At 40.6% G+C, this 19,628-nt stretch overlaps 1 protein-coding gene across 2 annotated transcripts in view; it reads left to right on the top strand.

Annotated features, from left to right (window-relative positions):
- fbn1 (fibrillin 1) overlaps positions 1 to 19,628 on the top strand; it is a 185,606-nt gene that overhangs the window by 8,115 nt on the left and 157,863 nt on the right. For both annotated transcript variants that reach the window (XM_049483384.1, XM_049483383.1), the window contains exons 4-6: positions 2,427 to 2,525; positions 5,261 to 5,356; positions 6,558 to 6,653. In XM_049483384.1, the coding sequence (XP_049339341.1) occupies positions 2,427 to 2,525; positions 5,261 to 5,356; positions 6,558 to 6,653 (291 nt within the window). The remainder of the gene's footprint in view (positions 1 to 2,426; positions 2,526 to 5,260; positions 5,357 to 6,557; positions 6,654 to 19,628) is intronic.

Raw genomic sequence — 19,628 nt, 5'->3', positions numbered from 1 at the left:
AGGTTTGGAGGTGTGTAGTGATGAACTAATCTGAAGCTACATGAAGTTTGGAGGTGTGTAGTGATGAACTAATCTGAAGCTACATGAAGTTTGGAGGCGTGTAGTGATGAACTAATCTGAAGCTACATGAAGTTTGGAGGTGTGTAGTGATGAACTAATCTGAAGCTACATGAAGTTTGGAGGTGTGTAGTGATGAACTAATCTGAAGCTACATGAAGTTTGGAGGTGTGTAGTGATGAACTAATCTGAAGCTACATGAAGTTTGGAGGTGTATAGTGATGAACTATTCTGAAGCTACATGAGGTTTGGAGGTGTGTAGTGATGAACTAATCTGAAGCTACATGAAGTTTGGAGGTGTGTAGTGATCGGTGTAGTGACTCTGCAGAAAGTTGGTGAACTCTGTGCACTATGCTCCTCAGCATCCGCTGACCCCGCTCTGTTATTTTACACTGATAGAGCACAGAGTCACTGTCGTTCTCAGTCTCTTCCACTGTGTTAAAATATCACTGACGGTTGGCTGTGGAATATTTAGTAGTGAGTAGTGAAATTTCACGACTACGATTGTTGTACAGGTGCTGCATCCAATCACTGCACCACAGTGCTGCAGTTCACTGAGCTCCTGAGAGCAGAGACCCATCCTTTCACTAATGTTTGTAGAAGCAGTCTGCATGCCTACATACTTGGTTCTATACACCTGTAACCAGTGGCGTGCAGTGAATAGAATGGGTACCCCTTCTGTAATCACCACCATCCCCCCCACCCCACCGCCGCCGACCTACAAATAGATAAATATTACAATAACTACATATTCTCTAGTTATGTTAACTTAATACACATAAACAGCCATCAAATGCAGCTACAAACTACAAAAGTATACAATAGACCCAACAATAAATGCTTAATTTGCCTACAAGTACAACTTCAGAAGATCACTCATTTGTATGCCTACAGTACCCCAGAGCAGCCAAAACATTATGTACACACAAAAACTCACCAGTCAGGCGGCCTATTATTGTGAATTAGTTTCACATTGAAGGACAGCCTTTAAAAGGCTTTTTAATATGAAATGACACAATATCTGTCTCATTGGCAGCCGCAATTCCATGATAGTTAGATAACTATTAAATTAATCCAGCATGAGCTCCGTTTATGATTAAACAATGCGTAACACCTTCAACAGAGAGCTGAGAAGGGGTTAGACAGTCATGGCCCCGCCCCCGCAGTGAAAATCATGAATCTGATTGGTTAGATTGTCCTGCGACTTTGCTAATAGACTCATTACTACACCCTTCTCAAAATCAGGAGGGGCAGAAGCCATTTTAAAAAGCTTTTATTGGTTAGAACTGCTGTCAGTCAGATAAGATTCCTGTAGCAACTAAAAAACGCAGACTAATGCTTTGAATTAGTTTCCTTTTTTTATTTTAGTTAATTTATAAAATAAATTCCTACACTTACAATAGCTATCATACAGTCATATGAAAAAGTTTGGGCACCCCTATTAATCTTAATCATTTTTAGTTCTAAATATTTGGGTGTTTGTAACAGCCATTTCAGTTTGATATATCTAATAACTGATGGACACAGTAATATTTCAGGATTGAAATGAGGTTTATTGTACTAACAGAAAATGTGCAATATGCATTAAACCAAAATTTGACCGGTGCAAAAGTATGGGCACCCTTATCGTTTTATTGATTTGAATACTCCTAACTACTTTTTACTGACTTACTGAAGCACAAAATTGGTTTGTTAACCTCATTGAGCTAATGAACTTCATAGCCAGGTGTATCCAATCATGAGAAAAGGTATTTAAGGTGGCCAATTGCAAGTTGTTCTCCTATTTGAATCTCCTCTGAAGAGTGGCATCATGGGCTCATCAAAACAACTCTCAAATGATCTAAAAACAAAGATAGTTCAACATAGTTGTTCAGGGGAAGGATACAAAAAGTTGTCTCAGAGATTTAACCTGTCAGTTTCCACTGTGAGGAACATAGTAAGGAAATGGAAGACCACAGGGACAGTTCTTGTTAAGCCCAGAAGTGTCAGGCCAAGAAAAATATCAGAAAGGCAGAGAAGAAGAATGGTGAGAACAGTCAAGGACAATCCACAGACCACCTCCAAAGAGCTGCAGCATCATCTTGCTGCAGATGGTGTCACTGTGCATCGGTCAACAATACAGCACACTTTGCACAAGGACAAGCTGTATGGGAGAGTGATGCGAAAGAAGCCATTTCTGCAAGCACGCCACAAATAGTCACCTGAGGTGTGCTTATTGTCACCCCTTCTCTGAAGGGTAAGAAGGGCCTCACTACTGCACACCACTGCCTGTAACCCTGAAAGCAATACTTTTGGCAGTATAGTGTATTTTGTCTATAGGCTTTCTTCACCTTTTTGCTTGCTTATTTTCTTTCACCTTCTCCTTCCAGCGATCTGCCGCAGTTCATGTGGAGATGGATTTTGCTCCAGACCAAACATGTGCACCTGCCCAAGTGGTCAGATTTCTCCCTCCTGTGGCTCCAAATCAGGTACTGTACTCACCTCCCTGGCTCTGGAGCATGTGTGATCAGCATATGAGGGGCAGAGTGTTTATGTTTGCTTAGTCCAAGTGTCTGTCTGAGGAATGCCTCCCTCTGCTTAAGTTAAGTCGCTTGGTGTTATAAGCTTAGCGCTGCCTCGTGTATGATGTCATATCCTGTACATTGCCTCATCTCTTCAGTGTTTGTGTGAGCTGACGGCCCAGTTTATAACCACTCCTTAAACCCTATACCCTCAGCCAGTGGCGGGGAACTCCCGCTCTGCATAGTTTGCTGATTTTGCTGTTAAAACACACCTGCTTCAGCTCAGCACTTAATGTCCAGTATTACAGCAGAAATTTGGCTCCTGTGCTCCCGTACTGTCTGCTGTGCTCTATTAACCATTTGTTCCACACTTTTGGCTATGATGAACCTGTTCATCACTGCTCAGTTCTCATTTTCTCAAGCTTATGTTTGATATTAGTGAAAATCCAATATGAAAGTTCATCTCCAAATATGAGAATATCATTGAAAAAAATGTGGAACACATATATTATATAGATGTATTACACACAGAGTGATCTATTTTTAGCTTTTTTTATTGTTGTTGATTAATCAGTGTCTCCCAAAAGTCAGTGTCTCAGACCAATTGGTACTTTTGGCAGTGTAGGCAGTTTGCAAGTCCTGCTGGAAAATGAAATCCGCAGAGAGAAAACAAAACTGCACTGACTTTAGACTTGATAATAAAACACAGTGGATCAACACCAGCAGATGACATGTCTCTCCAAACCATCACTGATTGTGGAAACTTCACACTAGACCTCGAGCAGTTTGGACTTTGTGTCTCTCCACTCTTCCTCCAGACTCTGCTCCCCTTATTTACAAATGAAATGTAAAATTTACTGATGATCAGTGATGGTTTGGAGAGACATCGGCAGGTGTTGGTTCACTGTGCACTGTGTTATATCACGTCAAAGGCAGTGCAGTATTTTTCTTGAAAATCTTCTATCTTTTAATGGAGATGCAGATTTCATTTTCCAGCAGGACTTGGCACAACAGGAAAACATGGCCACTCTGTCAAACGTACAATTACCAATTGGTCTTATATAATATTGATAACACTGATTTTTGGGTGTTCATTGGCTGTAAGTCATAATCATCAACAATAAAAGAAATTAAGTATTAAAATAGATCACTGTGTGTGTAATACATCTATATAATAAACGTGCTTCACATTTCAAACAGAATTACTGAAATAAAGTAACTTTTCAATGAATTTTGTATTTTTCGTTAAAGCACTTTGTTCAGTTATATTTTTTAAAATATAATTTATATACATTATTATTTTTATTATAACTCAATTAAGCACTTAAATTATTTAGTGGTTCTTTCTCTGTAGGAATACCTCATAATAGCATCAGACAGATTTCTTCTGCTGTAAAGAGTATAAAGTCCCTTTTTTGCTTTGGTTGAACCCTGTTGGGTGAGGGAGTGTTCGGGACTTTTTAAAACTCCCAAAAGCGGTTGGGAGAGGACTTTGGAAAAGACTAAAGCAAAGCAATATGTTTAAACAAAAGTTCTGCAACCACATTTGGTGTGTGTGTCTGTGTGTCTGTGTGTGTGTCTGTCTGTGTGTGTGTGTCTGTGTGTGTGTGTGTGTGTGTGTGTGTGTGTGTGTGTGTGTGTGTGTGTCTGTCTGTCTGTCTGTGTGTCTATCTGTGTGTATGTGTGTCTGTCTGTCTGTGTGTGTCTGTCTGTCTGTGTGTGTCTGTGTCTGTTTGTGTGTGTGTGTCTGTGTGTGTGTCTGTGTGTCTGCCTGTGTGTCTGTATGTCTCTCTGTATGTCTCTCTGTGTGTGTGTCTGTGTGTGTGTCTATCTGTGTGTCTGTGTGTGTGTCTATCTGTGTGTCTGTGTGTGTGTCTATCTGTGTGTCTGTGTGTCTATCTGTGTGTCTGTGTGTGTGTCTGTGTGTGTGTCTGTGTGTGTGTCTGTGTGTGTGTCTATCTGTGTGTCTGTGTGTCTATCTGTGTGTCTGTCTGTGTGTCTGTCTGTCTGTGTGTCTGTCTGTCTGTGTGTGTGTGTGTGTGTGTGTGTGTGTGTGTGTCTGTCTGTGTCTGTCTGTGTGTGTGTGTCTATCTGTGTGTGTGTGTCTGTCTGTGTGTGTGTGTGTGTGTGTCTGTCTGTCTGTGTGTGTCTGTGTCTGTTTGTGTGTGTGTGTCTGTGTGTGTGTCTGCCTGTGTGTCTGTATGTCTCTCTGTATGTCTCTCTGTGTGTGTGTCTGTGTGTGTGTCTGTGTGTGTGTCTGTGTGTGTGTCTATCTGTGTGTCTGTGTGTGTGTCTATCTGTGTGTCTGTGTGTCTGTCTATCTGTGTGTCTGTGTGTGTGTCTGTGTGTGTCTGTGTCTGTCTGTGTGTGTGTGTCTGTGTCTGTATGTGTGTGTGTGTGTCTGTGTGTCTGTATGTGTGTGTGTCTGTGTGTCTGTCTGTGTGTGTGTGTGTCTGTGTGTGTGTCTGTGTGTGTGTGTCTCTTTGGTTCTCCAATAGCTTTTAAGTTAAGGTGACTCAGCCCCTTCCCAGACTGATATCAGAGTGTATTGTTGCAGTCTGTCATCATACTGTCATCAGGTTTTAAACAATAATGACACAGTAATAATGAAAAAAACAATAAAGCTTCATATTAACATTGTTATTATCTCTATCTTGTTCTGTAAGGGTTGTAAGATTTTTTTCCCTTTTTTTTTATTTCAGCTCAACACTGTAACATACGATGCATGAACGGTGGAACCTGCGCAGAGGACAACTGCATGTGTCAGAAAGGATATAGTGGAACTCACTGTGGCCAGCGTAAGAATTATTTTTCTTAATGATACATCTAAACTTAATATAAGGTGTTAATGATTTGTAATGTATTCATTTAATTTGATTAATTGTAAGCGAAGTTTGAGCATTACCGTATTTGTTGGACTATAAGGCTCACTTAAAATGAATTCCCCAAAAATAGTCAGTATGCCTTATAATCCGGTGCTTCTTATGTATGGATTTTACCAGCCAGGTAATAAGGAGCAATGAAGCCACTTCTCCACTGAAGTACAGCTTTATAAGGGCGAGTTTTCAGTGAAGTTTCTCTAGCACTAAGGCTGGGTACAGCAGCGTTAGCATTAGCATTAGCCAGTAGCCGCAGCACTAGCTCTCTCTGTGTTTAGAAGCGAGTATTTTTCTTTACACTAACACTTCCCCATCCTCACTTACATTCAAGTACATTTGGCCATGATTGGGTATATATCACATATTCACTGAACATATTCAAAACTATGTTACATATACATATTAATACTTCTGTGGCACATCAGTCACTTTTATAACCAACGTCATTGCACCTTGTGCTTTGCTCTGTTAATTATTTAAAGCCGTTTACAGATAGTTCTTTACCTTGTATAGAAAGTTTTTTACACCCTTATATATTTTCTATTCTTCTGTGTTTAATTCATGTTGAATATATTTGTATTGTCTTTTTGTATTGTGTTGTTGCTGCTAGATGCTTAAATTTCCTTCAGGATCAATAAATTATCTATCTATCTATCTCTCTCTATCTCTATCTCTCGCCTGCTGGAACACTCACTTACGCCCCACTAGAGCTGCAGTTAGCGGCTAATGCTAATGCTGCTGCACCCAGCCTTAGTGCTGGAGAAACTTCACTGAAAACTCAATCCTAGCAAAAATATTGGAAATCTAAGCTTACTGTAAACAAACGGAAGCAATTTACTCACCCAAATAAAGAGTTTTTCAGGAGAGAAATCTGTGTAGATTAACATCCAGCACTAGTTTGACTTTAAAAGATTTTGTTTTTAAGAATTACAGTTTTGTTCACTTAGGTGGTTCACTTTGATGTAGCATCCTTACTAGTGTCAGTTATTGTGCCAACTTTTAGTTTAGTACTATTTTAAACTGTATTATTTTACAGGGTTTTTACTAACTCTGTCACTGTAATCAGTGCTGCATTATTATCATACAATAATCAATGATTATTAATTCTGTCCTCATTTAGCGGTGTGTGAGTCGGGCTGCCTGAATGGTGGAAGATGTGTCGCTCCAAACCGGTGTGTGTGCACCTATGGCTTCACTGGAGCTCAGTGTGAACGAGGTGAGTAATATTCCTGTGTGTACTCATGCTTACATCACAGCCATAACACTGCGCCTGTGCTTTAAAACAACTGCTGTTTTATTTTCTTCTGAGAATGCTCCTCACTGCTGCTGGCTGGGAATAATGTTTGTTAATGGTGTCTGGAGAACGCTAGGTGATGCACAGTGTATTAAAAAGACTCCAGATTGGCTCTTGATTGTGAAACCCTGAGTTTTTTTTTTTGTGGACTTAATAAAGGCTTTGGGAGGAGAAGCTCTATAATTCTAAGAAGCTCTGCAATTCTGGACAGTGCTGGTTTTAGAGAGGACATGTTCTGGAGATCATAATTCTGCAGACCTAACAGGTTCTGTAGTGTGCATTCTGGAGTGAAAATGTTCTGGACAGTGGAGAGTGTTTGCTCTGCATAGTGTAGGTTATAGAGAATGCATCTTTTGTAGATTCTAAAGAGTGTGGGTCTTGACGACGGTTTAGATTCTAGAGAGCATGATTTCCAAAAATTGGAGGTTCTACAGATTGCAGGTTCTGGAGGGAATGGATTTTAAGCAGTGAGGGTGACAGTCTGAAGTGCATAGATCATAGAGAGCATTCTGTTACCTAAAAGTAACTTAAATGTAAGTTCACTTACTCTACTTACTAACAGAATAAGCCCCAAAGGTAAAGCGAACTTCTTATAAAGTGTGTTGAGGCGGCAGTAACCTAAAAGTAACTTAAAATTAAGTTCACTTACTTTACTTACTAACAGAACAAGCCCCAAAAGTGGAGCAAAGCTTCAAGTACAGTGAGTTGAGGTGGCAGTAACCCAAAAGTAACTTAAAACTAACTTAATGGTAAGTTCACTTACTAACAGAACAAGCCCAAAAGTGGAGCGAAGCTTCCAGTGAAGTGAGTTGAGGTGGCAGTAACCCAAAAGTAACTTAAAACTAACGTAATGGTAAGTTCACTTACTAACAGAACAAGCCCAAAAGTGGAGCGAAGCTTCCAGTGAAGTGAGTTGAGGCTTCAGTAACCTAAAAGTAACTTAAAAGTGACTTAAAAGTGACTTAAAAGTAAGTTCACGTACTTTACTGGAAGCTTTACTCCACGTTTGGGGCTCGTTCTGTTAGTAAGTAAAGTGTGTTGAGGTGGAAGTAAACTAAAAGTAACTTAAAAGTAAGTTCACTAAAAGAACAAGCCCCAAAAGTGGAACGAAGCTTCCAGTGAAGTGAGTTGAGGCTTTAGTAACTTAAAAGTGACTTAAAAGTGACTTAAAAGTGACTTAAAAGTGACTTAAAAGTGACTTAAAAGTGAGTTCACTTACTTTACTGGAAGCTTCACTCCACTTTTAGGGCTCGTTCTGTTAGTAAGTAAAGTGTGTTGAGGTGGAAGTAACTTAAAAGTAACTTAAAAGTAACTTAAAAGTAACTTAAAAGTAACTTAAAAGTAACTTAAAAGTAACTTAAAAGTAACTTAAAAGTGACTTAAAAGTGACTTAAAAGTGACTTAAAAGTGACTTAAAAGTGACTTAAAAGTGACTTAAAAGTGAGTTCACTTACTTTACTGGAAGCTTCACTCCACTTTTAGGGCTCGTTCTGTTAGTAAGTAAAGTGTGTTGAGGTGGAAGTAAACTAAAAGTAACTTAAAAGTAAGTTCACTAACAGAACAAGCCCGAAAAGTGGAGCGAAGCTTCCAGTGAAGTGATTTGAGGCTTCAGTAACCTTAAAGTAACTTAAAAGTAACTTAAAAGTAAAAGCTATCATTATCGTGGCTGTATAGCTTTCTCCTTGTTGTTTTAACAGACTGGGCATTAGCGGGTCTGCTCTCTAATAATACAGCCGCAGATTAACTCTCATTTGTGAGAAATGGAGTGACACAGCGCAGTCATTCATTATTTTCATGTTGTTTTTTTCTAGCTTGTTTTTTTTTTTCCTCCAAAGCTGCTTTTTGAGCTCTGTCATGTGTTTGGACTCGTCCCTCCATACAGACTATATTTGATACAGATGTGCCGGAACGTTCTATCTGGAACAGAGTGTGTGAACGAGAGATGCAGCACTGTGTTTGTTTGGTAGCAGGTGCTTTTCATTAAGAGACATATTTACATGGAAATGCCCAAAACAAACCTGATGTGTGATGCAAATCACTCTCACATTTGAGCAGCCATGACCATCTCCAGGACAACAGGAGTTTTTTTTACTGATGGCCGGTAAACACAGTTATTATAGGGCGTTTTCCTAAGTCCATTACCTGCAGTCTTGAGACAGAGGTGGCTGTGTGTCACCAGTACCTTGTGGTATCTACATTGTATCTCATATTGTTTGTAGTTCAGCATTTATAATGAAGCTATTTTCACAACTACAGTTTAGTGTGATGCAGCAGAAACTTCATAAATTCATAAAAGTGCTAGTGCATTACAAAAAATACAATATTACTTTATTTCAGTAATTCAGTTCAAAATGTGAAACTCGTATATTATATGGATTTATTACACACTGAGTAATCTATTTTACGTGTTTATTTCTTATTTTTGATGATTATAAAAACCTAAAAATCAGTTGAAAATTAGAACATTATATGAGACCAATTAGTCCTGCTGGGAAATGAAATCCTCATCTCCATAAAAGTTGTCAGTAGCGGAGGGAAGAAGCATGAAGTGCTGTAAGATTTTGTGAGGAAACAAAACTGCACTGACTTTAGACTTGATAATAAAACACAGTGGATCAACACCAGCAGATGACATGTATCTCCAAACCATCACTGATTGGTGGAAACTTCACACTAGACCTCGAGCAGTTTGGACTGTGTTTCTCTCCACTCTTCCTCCAGACTCTGATCCCTTGATTTACAAATGAAATGTAAAATTTACTGATGATCAGTGATGGTTTGGAGAGACATGTCTGTCATCTGCTGGTGTTGATCCACTGTGTTTTATTATCAAATCTAAAGTCAGTGCAGTTTTGTTTTCCCACAAAATCTTACAGCACTTGGCACACTGCCCACACTGCCAAAAGCACCAATTGCTCTTATATAATATTCTAATAATACAATAATATTTTTTTAGATGCTGACTTTTGTTTTTTTATTAGCTGTAAGCCATAATCATCAACAATTAAAGAAATATACGCTTAAAATAGATTACTCTGTGTTTAATAAATCTATAAAATATATGAGTTTCACATTTTGAACTGAGTTACAGAAATATGGTAACTTTTTAATGATATTCTCATTTTTTGAGATGCACTAGTATGTGTTCCCCTTCATTTCATTCAGTCTCCTGATCTTTCACTCTGATCCAATGTAGTTTCCCCAAAAAAAGCTGGAATATGTTTTTAAATAAGTGGACACATTGGGGTCTACAGCATTACCCTTCACATGTAGAATAAGAGTATTACTCATTTTATCCCATCTCACTGCCCTTGTTGTGCCTAGTAGCACTTAGTAGCCAAGCTACATTGCGGTTATTTGAATGAGTGGGACTAAACCTCTGTAGAGAGATAATGGGCTGGGGTAATTCGTCTAGACTTATTTGATGGGCCTGACCAGTTGTATATTTAGTGGGTGGGGTTACACTCCTGTAATCTGATTGGGTGAGCCCAGTCTGAAAGATTATCTAACTTAATGTATTCTAATAGGTGATGTTGAACTGTTGGGTGGGGAAAACTGTAGTTTGTATAATGAAACTTTCTAAACAGTGCTGCTCAAACCGTACATTGTATTTCTTAGTTTAAAACAATTGAATACTGTTGTTTATCCAGGATACAGGCTCATGATAATCAGGAGTGTTACTGGAGGAATCAAATGATCCAACATGAAATGCTGTGGTTTAGTGATGAGTGTTAATGTGAGCGTGGAGTGTTTGGTTTCAGAGTGTGTGACTATGTGTGTGTGTGTGTGTTTATTGTGTGTACTGCGCCCAGTTAGAGCTCGCTGGTGTGCCAGGCTCCATCGTGTCCGAGCCGAATGCAGAGCTCCAGATTTACTTGGCTTGGCTCCATCTCTCCCGAAGGGCCACACTATTGTTCTGCTCTGTGTTCCTCATGCTGTTTACAACATGGTCTACACACACACACACACACACACAGACTATTCAAGTACCTATTACTGTTTTAAATCTCCCTATCAACTATCTGCTCCCAATCTACTCTAACATGTAACATCTAACTTGTAGGTTATTGTTTTCCCCTCTACCCATTCAGCTCTACAGCAGTTTAACCCTCTACCCATTCGGCTCTACAGCAGTTTAACCCTCTACCCATTCGGCTCTACAGCAGATTAACCATCTACCCATTCGGCTCTACAGCAGATTAACCCTCTACCCATTCGGCTCTACAGCAGTTTAACCCTCTACCCATTCGGCTCTACAGCAGTTTAGCTCTCTACCCATTCGGCTCTACAGCAGTTTAACCCTCTACCCATTCGGCTCTACAGCAGTTTAACCCTCTACCCATTCGGCTCTACAGCAGATTAACCCTCTACCCATTCGGCTCTACAGCAGTTTAACCCTCTACCCATTCGGCTCTACTGCAGTTTAACCCTCTACCCATTCGGCTCTACAGCAGTTTAACCCTCTACCCATTCGGCTCTACAGCAGTTTATCCCTCTACCCATTCGGCTCTACAGCAGTTTATCCCTCTACCCATTCGGCTCTACAGCAGTTTAACCCTCTACCCATTCGGCTCTTCAGCAGTTTAACCCTCTACCCATTCGGCTCTACAGCAGTTTAACCCTCTACCCATTCGGCTCTTCAGCAGTTTAACCCTCTACCCATTCGGCTCTACAGCAGTTTAACCCTCTACCCATTCGGCTCTACAGCAGTTTAACCCTCTACCCATTCGGCTCTACAGCAGTTTAACCCTCTACCCATTCGGCTCTACAGCAGTTTAACCCTCTACCCATTCGGCTCTACAGCAGTTTAACCCTCTACCCATTCGGCTCTACAGCAGTTTAACCCTCTACCCATTCGGCTCTACAGCAGTTTAACCCTCTACCCATTCGGCTCTACAGCAGTTTAACCCTCTACCCATTCGGCTCTACAGCAGTTTAACCCTCTACCCATTCGGCTCTACAGCAGTTTAACCCTCTACCCATTCGGCTCTACAGCAGTTTAACCCTCTACCCATTCGGCTCTACAGCAGTTTAACCCTCTACCCATTCGGCTCTACAGCAGTTTAACCCTCTACCCATTCGGCTCTACAGCAGTTTAACCCTCTACCCATTCGGCTCTACAGCAGTTTAACCCTCTACCCATTCGGCTCTACAGCAGTTTAACCCTCTACCCATTCGGCTCTACAGCAGTTTAACCCTCTACCCATTCGGCTCTACAGCAGTTTAACCCTCTACCCATTCGGCTCTACAGCAGTTTAACCCTCTACCCATTCGGCTCTACAGCAGTTTAACCCTCTACCCATTCGGCTCTACAGCAGTTTAACCCTCTACCCATTCGGCTCTACAGCAGTTTAACCCTCTACCCATTCGGCTCTACAGCAGTTTAACCCTCTACCCATTCGGCTCTACAGCAGTTTAACCCTCTACCCATTCGGCTCTACAGCAGTTTAACCCTCTACCCATTCGGCTCTACAGCAGTTTATAGACTTAAATTGTGTAATACGAATTTTACACAACAAGAATCTTAAACAGAGCATGTAAAATAAAACCTGAACTTGATAAAAATGTGTTAAATTGTCATGATATTGTAGCGGCTCAGTGGTTTAATACCTGGTGCTAATTGAGATGTTGAAATATTTTTTTTATTGGGCGCCAGTTATTAAATTAATTTAATTAGATTAATCAATTAATTAATTAATTAATTAATCAAATTAATTAATAACACAAGACATCTCAGGGTGTGGTTTCTACAGGTAACAGAAATTTTCATAACCAAGTTATCCAGAAAAACACACTGAAATGACAGGTTTTGTAAAATAAAAGTATTTATTAAATCACACAGATATGAGTAAATAATTCATTAAAAAGTCATAAATGTAGCCATTAGCTATCAAATCATAGTGTAGAATGATAAATGAGAAATAAAAGACAAACACGTTATAATGCTGATATGAAAGGAATAAAGATTAATATAACTATTAAGTGAGTATTTCTAAATAAGGGTCTAAGGCATTTTAAGTCTACGAAACCAATTCTTATTTCCAACCAAGCCACTCAAAATGAGTCATCTATACTAAAGACGCTCTATTAAAGACCCGACCAAACCATGACCAACAGACACCATCTGCCGAAAGATTAAACCCAGCTCTGCCTTACTCTGAGTTGTTGAAGTGAGCCTTGGTGACGTCCGCCTGGGTTGGTCGTCTGCTGCTTCACCCCGAAAAAGGATCACGTGAGCCTGTCTGCAGGGTGGGTGGACTTCCTGTGTCAGCACGGAGCCCCAATAGAACCCACAGGGAAATCCCTTCGCTCTCAGGTGGCTTGCTGGTGGCCTCCGGACCGCAGGTTTCTGGGTTGGATCTGGCGGATCTCCTTTTCAGCTGTACTTTAGCTAAACTTAGATGGAATAATGCTTGGCTTCGTAGATTGTAAAATAACCTTAGATATTTTAACTAGGATAGCTAATATTAATATACTTGAAGATTAAATGCACTAGTCTAAGAAAACTAACTTAAGATGACTAAACTAACGGTCTATCCTTTCTCCATCTCTGGCTCCCTAACCTCTCTCCTCTAACTGTTTTCCTCAACTCATCTTCTCCAACTCCTTCTCTAACTGCTTCTCCTCCAACTGCTCTGACCTGAACTCCCAAAACTCAACTCCAAACTGAACTGTGTCTGCCCAGTTTACTATTAGTCTCTGTGGCCTGTTTGGCCCCTGAGCTATGATTGGCCCTGTGGCCCAAATGTCTGTGTTTTGATTGGTCTAGGAGCAATTTCAAACTTTGGTGGGGATTCACAAAGGGCCATAAACTCCCCCTCGCTCACATGGTCAGCATGCTTCAGCATTTTTCTAATAGATCAAACCAAAAGAAAACTCAATTAAACAGTGGATCAAAATACATTTTTCAGCATATCAGTTTGTGAGGATAAATTCAGGAAACAAACAATCTTACAATTGAATCACAATAAATGTAATATATATATATATTGCCCACAAACATGTAATATTCAAGATAATCTTAGAAATACAACGATGGATGGTACTCTGTCAGAAAGAGATCAAGAGTCATGTTATTATTTAAACCCAATTAAATCACTTAAAAGATAATACATGGTTAAACCACTGATAACCAAATAAAGCTAAATTATCAAATGCTAATTAAACCTTGTTGATTCAGACTTGAATGTGTAGGAGAATTCAATCAGGACACATCCAAACACATATACCATATACCAGACACATATACCATTATTTAGTAAACATTCTATAAAACACCTTTTTTATATAGTCAATATATATGTATTTTAAGCAAAATCTTCTGAGTGAGGAATTCCTCCCCTTTGCTGAATGCTTAGATAAGCTGGCTGGCATCGGAATTTACGACGGTGGGGGAGGTTGGTGAACAGAGAGCAGAGAGTCTCACTTACAAACGGTCAATGGAATTTCCAAGCTTAGAACATTTCTCTTAATTTCATTAATCTTATTTCTAAGTGATTGCAGAAGTAACTAGGCACAAACCCCTAAATTGGTACAACATTTGGTGAATTAACAATTTCCAAGGCATTAATTAAGTTTTGACACTCTCTTAAGTCCACAGTCCCGTCCTAGTGATGCAAATGTTGCAAATGTGTTGCAAATGTTCCAAATGTTTACATTAACTCTGAGGTTTATGACTTGGAGGAATGTAAACAGAATTTTACCCTAAACTCGCATTTAGGGCTCTCGGGCGAGGCTGAGTGAAGAAATAGTCAGTAAATGTCATTTTGAAATTTAAGGTTGTTTGAAAAAAAGATTACTCCAAGGTTTTTTTAGAGTGTTCTGGGTTCGAAGTTTCCTTATAGGCCGTAAAGTGGGGGTAGTGTGTGTTTGTGTCCAAGCAATGAAGAAATCCTCTGGTTAATCCACTACATTCCCCCCCCATCGATCGATGGGCCACTGGACGTTGGGTCATCGGTCGATGTCAACGTGGATTTCTGTAGACAGAGCATGTTAGGGTACATCTTTCATGCAATTGGTGTCTTGTTGGTCATGCTTTCTTAAGACAATCTACTACAAGGTCGCTGACAGAGTTTTTGGTCTAATGGATATACAATTTCTCTGATGATCAGTTTTTTTTTTTTGTAGCTATTGGCTTTTGGTTCTGAATAGAATAGTTAATTTAATGTGATAGTGTGGCAACAAGCATATGAAAGGGTCACAAATAGTTTGCTAGCTATTTGTTCCTTTATAACTTTATCAAGACAACCTACCCATAAGGTATGCTTCAATAATTAGCCACTACTTAGTCAACAATTGAGAACAATATAGCGGAGCAAACGTAGTCAGAAGGGAAACAAAATATGTTTTGGGCACCTGAAGAGAAGAGAAAAAAAAAATTGGCACCCCCCCCTTCTCCATGTATTTATTATACTGCTATGCTAATGGTTTGAAATGGTGATTCAAACACTAGGTTTAACAAAATATCCAATTTGTTGTGAGTTATGCTACTTGGATAGGTGAGTTCCAGACAGTGAATGTGTGGTACTTTCTCAATTTAACAATTGCGTCAGGTCAGAATATGGTGGACAATGAACACTCAGTGTGTCTAAGTATTTGGCCCAGTATTATGATTTAACCTAGGGCATTATCGGTCCCGACTTGTCCCATGGGGCTTTTGCATAGTTTAATTGGGTTACAGTGAACTTGTTTGAGAATCGGTTTAATAAAACACTGACGATGCGGGATTTGGTTCCAGATGCGAGGCAGTTTGTCTGCCTTTGCCTGAGGACCAAACCAATGAGACCTGAGCTCGCGAATTGTTTTGCCAGTGCTGTGCTGGGACCTCACCAGTAGCTTGTCAGCAGTGTAGCACAATGGTTGGTATCCAAGCGTGCTTTTTCCCAGTTTTGGGTGTTTCCGCAGTTCTCCGCTAGAACGGTGAGATATACCAACACCTGAGAAAGTGTGGTTCAGCGAAAAAGTTGTGGCCTGAGCCATTTCAATAGGGTCTGGGGGACGTCCCCTCCACCTGGCAAATGCACCTGCCACAGTGATGCGATGTTTGTTCCTTCGAACAAATTTCATGAGTCTTTCGACCCAATCCATTTGTGGAATTGGCCATATACCACACAGATCTTCTGAAGATTGGGGATGAAAACACACTAGCCTTTTTCCAACAAGTGGCAGATATGTCAATTGTGGGAATGCTTGGTGTGTTTCCCCCATCATTTTGTGGTCCACCCATGGGTGATCGAGGGCCTGGGCCAGGCTCTCCCCCCCATGGCGCTGAGGCACCACGAATGAAGATGAAGCGTGTGTATCTGGGGCATAAACAAACAGGCCCTTGAGCATCCTGAAAGACGCACAGTAAGTGGCAAGTGGATCAAGTTGAAATGCCAGTGTTCTGAAAAAAGTGTTGCCACATGCACCAATTGTCATGTTAACTTTCCATTTGATCTGAGCATTCCGAAAAGCACATCCATCTGTGTAGATGGTGGGAATGTTTTTACATTCATAAGAATCCAAGGGACTGTGTTTGTCTGGAACCACTGGTGCAGGAACAAGAAGAGAACAATCCTTTTGGTGCACGAACAGAGGATCACAGTTAGTCCGTGGCAAGGAACCTGCAGGTGGTCTGTGAACAGCTGACTTGTCAGCCCATGGAACAAAGATTTCACCGTTGACCGTTGTGTTAAGAGTGAATGACTTTCCAGCTTTTGGGTTGTACTCATCTACAGCCGTAGAGGGAGTCAATGCCCATGAACAGGTGTTTTGTTTTAGAATCATGGTAGGGGATTCTGAGGATGGTGGTTTCAGAACCCTGACAGTGAGCTTCTCATTGATTCCCGTGGAATTTGAAGGTTCAATGAGCTTGTGTGGCTCAATGTTGCTAGCAACATGATAGCATTGAACTCTATCCTGTGCCTTAGGACAGGGCAGGGGTTCGCAAACCTGTGCCCAGATTCTACGATGCTGAAAGTCAATCAATGGTTTGAACCGGTCAAGGAGGTCTTTGCCAAAGAGCAATGGGACGTTCTCCAATGGAGAAATGTGAATTGGATGGGTGAGGCTCATTGGACCGATGGCAACGTGCACCAGGGCTGCAGAATGCAGAGTGATACCAGTGTGCGAATATGGTTGAAGGTGAAGAGCACACTTTTTCAGAGGTATCTCTTTGTTGTTTCGGCGGGCTGTCGCCCTCACCTGGTCAAAAAGTGAATTTGACATTAAAGAAATGTCTGACCCCGTGTCCAAAAGAGCATCATACCCGAACACATCTTCCAGCCAGGTGGCTAGGTAGAATTTTGGTGTTGAACCTTTCTTGGTTAAGAAACCCAAGAATTGTTTAGGTGGTGGATCCTCCAGGCTGAGGGAAGGAGCTTCCTCAGTGTGGTTGTCTTCAGCGTCTGGCTGTACAACCAAGGCTGCATTGGAGTGGATGGATTTCGCACCCCCCCAAGCAGGTTGATCTGGAGCATGGACAATTGGCAAGAATTCAGATTCAGCATTGTCCTGCTTGCGTATTTCGTTACGAAATTGTCTGAGCAGACTGCCGTCTTTAGTGCTCAGGTTAGTTGGATATGTCTCATCCTTGTGCCCTTTAGGTGGACACCAACGTTTGTGGTGCTTTGGGCTCTTTCTCCTGAGCGGAGATTGAAGTTTGCTGGAGCTCTGTGCTCGAGCATGGTGCTGTGAGTGTTTGCCATTCCAACTGCGTTTTATCCTACCTTTCCTTCGATAGGAGGGCTTTTGGTCACTTTGCTTGGCCCAATGTAGGGACGAGCGACGCCAAGAGTGGAACACTCTCTGGTTTTTGTGGTTTAACTGGGTCTTAGGTGGCATTGGAGCCTTGTGTGCCCCTTTTTGCTTGACGTGGGAGGACTGCTCATTAATTATCAGGATGTCATTTGACTCTGATTTTTTATTAATGTTTTGTTGGAACTTAGCAAATCCTCTGAGAGCCAAATCACGCAGCTGCCGGCTTGTTAGCGTACGAGGGCAGGCTGCGACTCCAAAAGAGCGACTGGTGGAGGGATGGAGGTTTCTCACGAACAATGTTTTGAAAACTTCCTCTTCCTCCATTCCAGGCTCATTTCTATAGCCGAAATAAGCTAGCCTGAGGCGGTGATAGTACTGTAGGGGTGTTTCCTGGCGTCTCTGCTTAATTGCAAGAGCTGCAGCAAGGCCGGTTTGAACAAGGTGGTTGGAGAACTCATTCTCCAAAGCCTTGCAAAGAGCAGGATAATCTCTCTTAACCTGGGGTGGTTGGCGCTCAATGAAACGTCCAACTTCCCGACTAGAGGACACCTTAATGAGGTAGATTTTATCATCTACCGTGGCCTTGGGGAAACGGCGTAAGAAGAAGTCAATGTCGCGAAGATACTGGTGGACATCATTAGAACCGTCCGGTTCTGGTTCAAAGCGTGGGATGTTACGCGCAATTTTGTCCAAATCTCTATCAGAGGGTGCTTGAGGTTGCACAGAGGTCCCATGTGGCTGGGAAAGCTGAGTGAACCTTGGTTCTACGGGCGCTTCAGCACCTTTAGGGAAGACTAGAGGGAATGTATTTGTGGATGGTTGTTGCTTAAGGTCCGGAACCCCAGGGGTTCCTGATTTACTAGCTGGATTGATGGGGGAGTCTCCCTCCATCATCAGCTCAAATGTTAACTCTGTTTGGTCTCGAGTTAATTTGACTGCATTGTTAGCATGTGCTAATTCAGTTTGTAGCTCAACCTGTCTTGCAATAGCATGTTTTAGTTTTTCCTGTGACTGAGCTGCAAGTTGGGTAGCTATGTTGGCTTCCTTTTGAAGCAGCTGCACTTCGGTTTTGAGGTCTCTTTGGTTCATTTCAGACTGTACAGTTTTGTTCTCTAGGTCTGCAACTCTATCATTTAAAGTCACAATCTCTGCTTGGAGATTTTGAATGGTTTTGGAGGAAGCAGCAAGTTGATCCTGTGACAACAGCAGTTGTTTCCACAGTATTAGGGAAATCGGATCCACTTGTTGCTTGCCCTCAAGGATTTTAGATGCACACTCATTGAGGCTTTTGGCAATTAGTGCATGGAGACCCCCACGGTCCGTTTGTTGTACTGGGACGGTAAGTCCTGGGGGTAAACCAGCTGTAAGCTCTAAAAGAGCTTTTTCAGTGACACACATTTTGATTTACGTAAAGCACGTGGAATCAAACAATTTTGATGACAACAAGTTTATTTTATGTTCGAGTCAATTAGCATTGTGCCTTTTCTAAGAAGAAAATCTGTAAAAGTGGGTGACCTAAGGTTACAATTAGTAGATTAATTTTAAAAGAATAGTTAGATTTGTTGTCAGTGGTGCTAGTGAACAGTTTAATAACTGTGGGCCACTATACACAGTATGTCTAAATATGAGTATAGTTATTAACTATGTACAGGATGGGAGAATTTAACTATGTATTAAGCACAGGTGTGCTGGGTATATGGTTGAGTAACTGATAATTGGATACGTTTTTTTTTTTTTTTTTTTTTTTTTTTTTTTTTTTTTTTAATGGTTAATTAATTAATTAATTTCAATCAGTTATTAATAATTGATCTTAATCGATCAATAATTAAGCTTAATTTATTTGAAGATGGTTGAATTAAATTGAAAATAATTAATTAACAAAAATTTAATTAACTTTACTTAATCAAAATGATTAAAATGACCAGTTAATTATTTTATGTTGTGATTAGTTACTCAATGGAGATAGCTATTTAGCTTGGTCCAATGTAACATAAAGAGTGATGTTTGAGAGAGCAGACCTGAAACTTAAATTTAACTATTTAATATAAACCGATTAAATGAATGCAGTTATTTGTTTACTTATTTAGAAACCATTTAACCAAACCACAATGCAAATTCCCTTTATTAACTTAACGAAAAGTTTGTTTGAAATTGGCA

This window comes from Astyanax mexicanus, chromosome 9, assembly GCF_023375975.1.
Source record: "Astyanax mexicanus isolate ESR-SI-001 chromosome 9, AstMex3_surface, whole genome shotgun sequence".
NCBI classification, from domain to species: domain Eukaryota; kingdom Metazoa; phylum Chordata; class Actinopteri; order Characiformes; family Acestrorhamphidae; genus Astyanax; species Astyanax mexicanus.
The sequence above is the reverse complement of the archived record's forward strand: the minus strand, read 5'-3'. Positions and strand labels throughout refer to the sequence as shown.